Source organism: Hyla sarda, chromosome 1, assembly GCF_029499605.1.
Source record: "Hyla sarda isolate aHylSar1 chromosome 1, aHylSar1.hap1, whole genome shotgun sequence".
Taxonomy (NCBI): Eukaryota; Metazoa; Chordata; class Amphibia; order Anura; family Hylidae; genus Hyla; species Hyla sarda.
The window spans coordinates 614,086,727-614,096,823 of NC_079189.1; the positions used below are offsets into that span (position 1 = coordinate 614,086,727).

The 10,097-nt window shown below is 41.1% G+C and overlaps 1 protein-coding gene across 1 annotated transcript in view; it reads left to right on the forward strand.

Annotated features, from left to right (window-relative positions):
- The window catches only part of LOC130297796 (oocyte zinc finger protein XlCOF7.1-like), a 44,244-nt gene extending 35,050 nt beyond the window's left edge, over nucleotides 1-9,194 (forward strand). Inside the window, exon 7 of the mRNA XM_056550715.1 lies at nucleotides 7,321-9,194. Coding sequence (XP_056406690.1) covers nucleotides 7,321-8,507 — 1,187 coding nt within the window. The 3' untranslated portion in view covers nucleotides 8,508-9,194. The remainder of the gene's footprint in view (nucleotides 1-7,320) is intronic.
- The last annotated feature ends 903 nt before the right edge of the window (nucleotides 9,195-10,097 follow it).

The window sequence follows — 10,097 nt, forward strand, 5'->3', positions numbered from 1 at the left end:
AACATGGAGACATATACCAGATAATACAATACACAACATGGAGACATATACCAGATAACACAATACACAACATGGAGACATATACCAGATAACACAATACACAACATGGAGACATATACCAGATAACACAATACACAACATGGAGACATATATACCAGATAACACAATACACTACATGGAGACATATACCAGATAACAATACACAACATGGAGACATATACCAGATAACACAATACACAACATGGAGACATATACCAGATAACACAATACACAACATGGAGACATATACCAGATAACAATACACAACATGGAGACATATACCAGATAACACAATACACAACATGGAGACATATACCAGATAACACAATACACAACATGGAGACATATACCAGATAACACAATACACAACATGGAGACATATACCAGATAACACAATACACCACATGGAGACATATATACCAGATAACACAATACACAACATGGAGACATATATCAGATAACACAATACACAACATGGAGACATATACCAGATAACACAATACACAACATGGAGACATATACCAGATAACACAATACACAACATGGAGACATATACCAGATAACACAATACACAACATGGAGACATATATACCAGATAACACAATACACAACATGGAGACATATATACCAGATAACACAATACACAACATGGAGACATAAACCAGATAACACAATACACAACATGGAGACATATACCAGATAACACAATACACAACATGGAGACATATACTAGATAACACAATACACAACATGGAGACATATACCAGATAACACAATACACAACATGGAGACATATACCAGATAACACAATACACAACATGGAGACATATACCAGATAACACAATACACAACATGAAGACATATACCAGATAACACAATACACAACATGGAGACATATATACCAGATAACACAATACACAACATGGAGACATATACCAGATAACACAATACACAACATGGAGACATATACCAGATAACACGATACACAACATGGAGACATATACCAGATAACACAATACACAACATGGAGACATATATCAGATAACACAATACACAACATGGAGACATATACCAGATAACACAATACACAACATGGAGACATATACCAGATAACACAATACACAACATGGAGACATATACCAGATAACACAATACACAACATGGAGACATATATACCAGATAACACAATACACAACATGGAGACATATATACCAGATAACACAATACACAACATGGAGACATATATCAGATAACACAATACACAACATGGAGACATATACCAGATAACACAATACACAACATGGAGACATATACCAGATAACACAGTACACAACATGGAGACATATACCAGATAACACAATACACAACATGGAGATATATACCAGATAACAGGATACACAACATGGAGACATATACCAGATATCACAATACACAACATGGAGACATATACCAGATAACACAATACACAACATGGAGACATATACCAGATAACACAATACACAACATGGAGACATATACCAGATAACACAATACACAACATGGAGACATATACCAGATAACACAATACACAACATGGAGACATATACCAGATAACACAATACACAACATGGAGACATATACCAGATAACACAATACACAACATGGAGACATATACCAGATAACACAATACACAACATGGAGACATATACCAGATAACACAATACACAACATGGAGACATATACCAGATAACACAATACACAACATGGAGACATATACCAGATAACACAATACACAACATGGAGACATATACCAGATAACACGATACACAACATGGAGACATATACCAGATAACACATTACACAACATGGAGACAAATACCAGATAACACAATACACAACATGGAGACATATACCAGATAACACAATACACAACATGGGGACATATACCAGATAATACAATACACAACATGGAGACATATACCAGATAACACAATACACAACATGGAGATATATACCAGATAACACAATACACAACATGGAGACATATACCAGATAACACAATACACAACATGGAGACATATACCAGATAACACAATACACAACATGGAGACATATACCAGATAACACAATACACAACATGGAGACATATACCAGATAACACAATACACAACATGGAGACATATACCAGATAACACAATACACAACATGGAGATATATACCAGATAACACAATACACAACATGGAGACATATACCAGATAACACAATACACAACATGGAGACATATACCAGATAACACAATACACAACATGGAGACATATACCAGATAACACAATACACAACATGGAGACATATACCAGATAACACAATACACAACATGGAGATATATACCAGATAACACAATACACAACATGGAGACATATACCAGATAACACAATACACAACATGGAGATATATACCAGATAACACAATACACAACATGGAGACATATACCAGATAACACAATACACAACATGGAGAAGATGAAGTATTTCTCACAGAAAAGGATTGCAGTAACACATGTTTTGCTATACACATGTTTAAAAAAAGCAAATTGGACATAATGTCACACTGGGCTAGCCAAAATTATTGGCGCCCTTAACTTAATATTTGGTTGTCCACCCTTTGGAAAAAATAAGTGAAATCAGTGTCTTCCTATAACCATCAATAAGCTTCTTACACCTCTCAGCCGGAATGTTGGACCACTCTTCCTTTACAAACTGCTCCAGGTCTCTCATATTCGAAGGCTTTTTTTTTTTTTTTAAATCAGAAATTTTTTATTGAACAAGTTTTTATAATACAGACATACAAAACAATCCAACAGTCCCCTAAGCCCCTCCCCCCCCACCCACCCACCCAAAAATAAACAAAGTCCCTCCCTCCCCCCCTAACCCAGTGTCCTCTCTTCAGTAGCCATAAATAGGAAGCACATGGTGGTCCGGAGAGAGGATAAAACACATCATACATTGGAAATATAACTCATGGCGTACAGCAGTCACACAGGGACAGGGACAAAGCGGCTACATGAGGAGACAGACTCGGAGGACACCAATAGACTTGTACATATAATGCATTGGCAACAGAGGGAAGGAGAGTTGGCCAAAAAGACACAGACATTATTAATGGCCAGGGCCCCCATCACCCCCCAGAAGCACTTCCACAGAAGACCTACATAAATATGTGGACGGTACTCCGGGGGCATCCAGCCACGGACCCCAGATGGATTCTAATTTACGCAATGCTTTCCTTTTTGTATACACTCCCCTCTCCAATCTAATGATGTGATTCAGCTTGGCAATCAGTTCTACTATAGTGGGCGGTAAGGGTCTCAGCCAATACTGAGCTATCAGTTTATGGGATTGGTAAATGATCCTATTAATGCCAACATACAAGCCACTATCCTCATCCAACCCCTCCAGTAGTCCCAGTCCCAAGAGACATGTTAGAATAGACAAAGTGAATGGGCAACCATACACCCGTCTAATCAATTGCCCCACCCCCCTCCAGAATAGAATGAGATGTGCACAATCCCAAAACATATGAAGCAGATGAGCGTCCGGCATGGAACAACGAGGACAACAGGAGTCCGGCCGTAATCCAATTTTATGCAGGAATGCGATACACTCTATGCAATAGAAACATTTGGGACACCCTATGGGCCTCAGAAACGGCCAGCTGCGGGGTCATAGATACAATTTGTGCCCAATGCTCATCTGATATGGGACCCACCTCAGTCGCCCACTTTGCTTTAACTGTTAATGGATAGGCTTCATGGTAGAAGGAGAGGAGCTCCCTATATAACACAGAAATCACATCCTTAGTAGAAGATTCAGTAAACAGATTTTGTACAGCAGCCGATGAGCCAATATCGAAGCCCCCCGCCCTAGACTGCGTTTCGAGGGCATGTCGCAGCTGTAGATAGCGGTAGAAATAAGAATGAGGTAAAGTAAATTCCTCCTGCAGCTGAGCAAAGGATTTCAACACCGGCCCATCATACAACTGAGATAGATTCAACACCCCACGAGTAATCCAAGGAGTACTAGGCAACAACCTCACTTCAGGTAAGTTAGGATTAAACCATAGAGGGGAGAAAGTAACAAATACAGGGTATCTCAACAAAGCCTTACATTTTGTCCACACTTTCTGGATAAGAGCAAAAGTGGGGGGGGGGGGGGGGGGGGGATCAGGTGGCCTGGTCTGCGCAGCCATCTCCAACAGGTAAATAGGAGTCACCTTGCCTAGCCTCCTCGAAACCAATTCACCAGTACGTCCCATAGTGTCGTACCGAGCCCACCCCTTCAACTGTTGAACCTGTGACGCCAAAAAGTATAACCAGGGATTAGGAATAGAAAGACCACCGGCCTCCTTACTACGTTGCAATGTCTCCAACCGCAATCTGACAGACCTCCCATTCCATATAAGTTCTCTGAATAAAGACTGAATCCTAAGAAAGAACTTCATAGGGATCCAAACAGGGGTATTATGCAAAATGTATAAGAATTGAGGCATGAGTATCATAGAGAGAGGCAACTTCCACCACACGGCCACTTTACCAGAATTACGATCAAGCAAGGGGATGAGGTTCAGAGATAGGTAATCAAAAGGATTCACTGAGACCACTACACCCAGGTATTTAAATTGAGATACCACAGGGAGACCCACCCTATCCAATACCGGCATGCGGGGAAGGGGATCAAGAGAGAGAATCGTAGACTTATCCCAATTGATAGCCCGGCCAGAATAACTACCATAATTATCTATCACTGCCATAAACGGGGGCAAAGAATGCACTACGTCCCTCATATATTGGAAGGCTTTTTGACGTATGTTTGGGGTCATTGTCCTTCTGGAAGACCCAAGATCTCGGATGCAAACCCAGCTTTCTGACACTGGGCTGTACAGTGCAACCCGAAATCTGTTGGTAATCCTCAGATTTCATGATGTCTTGTACACATTCAAGGCCCCCAGTGCCAGAGGCAGCAAAACAACCTAAAACATCATTGACCTCCACCATATTTCACTGTAGGTCCTGTGTTCTTTTCTTTGTAGGCCTCATTACGTTTTCGGTAAACAGTAGAATGATTTGCTTTACCAAAAATCTCTATCTTGGTCTCATCTGTCCACAATACGTTTTCCCAGAAGGATTTTGGTTACTCAAGTTCATTTTGGCAAAATGTAGTCTTGCTTTTTTATGTCTTCTGTCTTCTTCTTATGTTTTCTGTGTCAGCAGTGGGGTCCTCCTGGGTCTCCTCCATAGTTGGGTCCTCCTGGGTCTCTTCCATAGTGGGGTCCTCCTGGGTCTTCTGCCATAACGTTTCATTTAAATGTCGACATTGATGCTCCCTGAGCCTGCAGGACAGCTTCAATATCTTTGGAACTTGTTTGGGGCTGCTTATCCACCATCCGGACTATCCTACATTTACACCTTTCATCAATTTTTTCTTCTGTCCACGCCCAGGGAGATTAGCTACAGTGCCATGGGTTGCAAACGTCTTGATAATGTTGTGCACTGTGGACATAGGCAAATCTAGATCTCTGGAGATGGACTTATAACCTTGAGATTGTTGATATTTTTCCACAATTCTGGTTCTCAAGTCCTCAGACAGTTCTCTTCTCCTCTTTCTGTTGTCCAAGCTTAGTGTGGCACACAGACACACAATGCAAAGACTAAGTGAACTTCTCTCCTTTTTATCTGCTTTCAGGTGTGATTTTTATATTGCCTACACCTGTTACTTGCCCCAGGTGAGTATAAAGGAGCATCACATGTTTGAAACAATCTTATTTATCCACAATTATGAAACGGTGCCAATAATTTTGTCCAGACCATTTTTGGAGTTTGGTGACATTATGTCCAATTTGCTTTTTTCCTCCCTTCTTTGTTTAGTTCCAATAGACACAAAGGGAATTTGTGTGAGAAATACTTAATTTTCTTGAAAAATTTCAGGGGTGCCAACATTTACAGCCTTGACTGTATACCAGATAACAGAAAACAGTGATCCCCCGACCTACGATGGCCCCGACATACGATCATTTCAACATACGATCACTCTCAGACGCAGCATCAACATTCGATGCTTTTGTATGTCGGGGCCATCGCATAAACGGCTATCTGGCAGCGCAGGCTGCTTCAGCTGCCGCCGGATAGCCGTTTACGGTGCCCCGTGTGGTCCGGTGAGTGTCACTCACCTGTCTTTGACGTTCCGGACCGTCTTCTTCAGGCTCCGCTGCATGGCCGTCGCTCTCTTTTGTCGTCATCAGGTCGCTGCGCACTCCGTCCCATCATCCAATAGGCGCGGCGTTCGCAGCGACGTGATGGCGGCGACGGAGAGCGACGATCCAGTACAGAGGTGATGGTCTGGAGCGGTGGGAACACGTGAGTATAACTTTCTATATTATTATTGCACGGATCCCTCAACATACGATGGATTCAACGATGGTTCTTTTGGAACGAATTACCATCGTATGTTGAGGGACCACTGTACACAACATGGAGACATATACCAGATAACAGAATAGTCTTTGGAGGATGGATGTAATTATATAACTAGGATTCTCTCCCTTCCCCCCGCACCACTACTTGATTCTCAGCAGACAACAACACCTCAGTTGTTATTACCACACAGCAGTGCATTTCCCTGGCCACTAGCTAATTAACCAGCTCCTTCCCTGCTGGGCCCTGGCTATTTAATCTTCTACAGTTCTGCCTTTTGAGCTTCTTGTGCCTCAACCACCAACCACCTAGGCTCCTGCTCAGACAAAGATTTCTGCAGACCCATCGCCATCAGTGAGTGTATTGAATATTCCCCTCTTCCCCTAGTGTCAGGGCCGAATACGTCACACTGCCGCTCATCTGACCACCGTCTGAGGCAGGAGATCACTGAGGGCGACGAAGGGTGGGAGTGGGATACTGGAGGCATCGGGGGAGCAGCGGAGGAAAGTCTTGTTGCTGTATAATGCTGTGCAATAGGTATAGAATTATACAGTGAATGCAATCTAAGGATTACTTATAAAAGTCCTCGATGGAGAGTAATTGTATAAAAGCCCCTCCCCTAATAAAAAATAAAATCACCCTTGTTTTCCCGTTTTACAAAAAAAACTAAGTATGATCGGTCCAGCAAAAAACAAGTTCTCAAAATGCTCTGTATATGGAAAATTAAGAGTTATGGCTCTTAGGAGAGGAGGAAAAATGAAAATTCAAAAGCTAAAATTTCCTGGGTTGTTAAGGGGTTAATACTGAAAATTAAAATCTGTTTTATTCTCTGCAGATTCTTGTACCAGGAGATCAGAGGAGAATCTTATATCTTCAGATTATAAAGCAGATGATGATATCACACAAGATACATATGAAGAACATTCCATTATACCAGATACACCCTCAGCCCTTCACAGCCAAGATCTCTCATCTCATCCTTATATACAGGTCCTGTCTTCTCAGTCATCACAGGATGTTCAGCAAAATAAAGGTCACAGAAGGGGTGTTGGACGTCAAAGAGATTGTATAAGGAAGATGCAATATTCATGTTCAGAATGTGGGAAATGTTTTACTGGCAAATCAAATCTTGTTAAACATCAAAGAACTCACACAGGGGAGAAGCCATTTTCATGTGCAGAGTGTGGGAAATGTTTTAATAACCAATCAAATCTTGTTCAGCATCAAAGAACTCACACAGGGGAGAAACCATTTTCATGTGCAGAGTGTGGGAAATGTTTTAGTAACTTTTCACAGCTTGTTCAACATCAAAGAACTCACACAGGGGAGAAGCCATTTTCATGTGCAGAGTGTGGGAAATGTTTTAGTAACCAATCAAATCTTGTTAAACATCAAAGAACTCACACAGGGGAGAAGCCATTTTCATGTGCAGAGTGTGGGAAATGTTTTAGTAACTTTTCACATCTTGTTCAACATCAAAGAATTCACACAGGGGAGAAGCCATTTTCATGTGCAGAGTGTGGGAAATGTTTTTGTAACCAATCAAATCTTGTTAAACATCAAAGAACTCACACAGGGGAGAAGCCATTTTCATGTGCAGAGTGTGGGAAATGTTTTAGTAACTTATCACATCTTGTCCAACATCAAAGAACTCACACAGGGGAGAAGCCATTTTCATGTTTAGAATGCCAACAATGTTTTGCTCAGTATTCAAGTCTTTTTAAACACCAAAGAACTCACAAAGGGGAGAAGCCATTTTCATGTTCAGAATGTGGGAAATGTTTTACTGTCAAATCAAGTCTTGTTAAACATGAACGTACTCACACAGGAGAGAAACCATATTCATGTGTAGAATGTGGGAAATGTTTTACTGTCAAATCAAGTCTTGTTAAACATCAAAGAACTCACACAGGAGAGAAGCCATTTTCATGTGCAGAGTGTGGGAAATGTTTTACTCAGCAGTCACATCTTGTTCAACATCAAAGAACTCACAGAGGGGGTAAGCAATTATCATGCGTATAATGTAGGAAATGTGTTACTGACACATCACATCTTCAACATCAGAGAACTCATGCAGGGCAGAAACCATTTTCATGTGCAGACTGAGGGAAATGTTTTAGTAACCAATCACATCTTGTTCAACATCAAAGAACTCACACAAGGGAGAAGCCATTTTCATGTCCAGAATGTGGAAAAGGTTTTACTGGCAAATCAAATCTTGTTAAATATCAAACAACTCACACAGGGGCAAAACCATTTTCATGTGCAGAATGTGGGAAATGTTTTACTCAGCAATCAAGTCTTGTTCAATATCAAAAAATGCATACAGGACAGAAGCCATTTTAATGTTGAGAATGTGAGAAATGATTCAGAGCAATAAATGATGCAGATAAGACATCTATATATTCACCATGTACATAGGATATCTGACATTTATACATATATCATATACTGCATCTCCAAACTTGTTCCCAATTGATAATAAAAGTTTTCTTTTAGAACGTAGTCACCGATCCAGCGATGTCATCACTATAGTTTACATGGTAGGAAAAGAGTGTGATATATGGTTGTGATATTCACTGCTCCTCATGGAGAAGACCCAACAGGCATAATCCATGGGGAGCTGCTACTGGAGACCCAAACACCTCAGAGAGAAGGGACTTATTCCAGTGATGAAGAATTCCAGGACATGACCAGATTAGAGACACAAAATCTTTTTTTTTCATAGCCGAGGAACGTGCTCTCAAATCACCCAAAGTGCAAGAAAAAGTGCTAACGTGTTACACTAAAAAAAAACATGCACAAAGGATGCGGTCTGTCGCAAACCTTACCCTTCGCCTCCGGACCAAAAGGCACTTGTGAGGTTCCAGGTTCGATGTCCCTTTTCGCCGAAGCTACTAAGGGACCACAAATGCTCCCGGCATCCCCCTTGGCATTACCCAAGGTATCTGCCCGCAGAGCCGATAACGGTCGGTACTTTGCCCATGCAGGAGTACCCGGGGTGTTTGCAGATTTACCAGGCAGGCAGGATATAGCATACTAACAGATATACCAGGCAGGATATAGCATACTAACAGATATACCAGGCAGGATACAGTATACTAACAGATATACCAGGCAGGATACAGCATACTAACATATATACCAGGCAGGATATAACATACTAACAGATATAACAGGCAGGATACAGCATACTAACAGATATACCAGGCAGGATACAACATACTAACAGATATACCAGGCAGGATACAGCATACTAACATATATACCAGGCAGGATATAACATACTAACAGATATACCAGGCAGGATACAGCATACTAACAGATATACCAGGCAGGATACAGCATACTAACAGATATACCAGGCAGGATACAGCATACTAACAGATATACCAGGCAGGATACAGCATACTAACAGATATACCAGGCAGGATACAGCATACTAACAGATATACCAGGCAGGATATAGTATACTAACAGATATACCAGGCAGGATACAGCATACTAACAGATATACCAGGCAGGATATAGCATACTAACAGATATACCAGGCAGGATACAGCATACTAACAGATATACCAGGCAGGATATAGTATACTAACAGATATACCA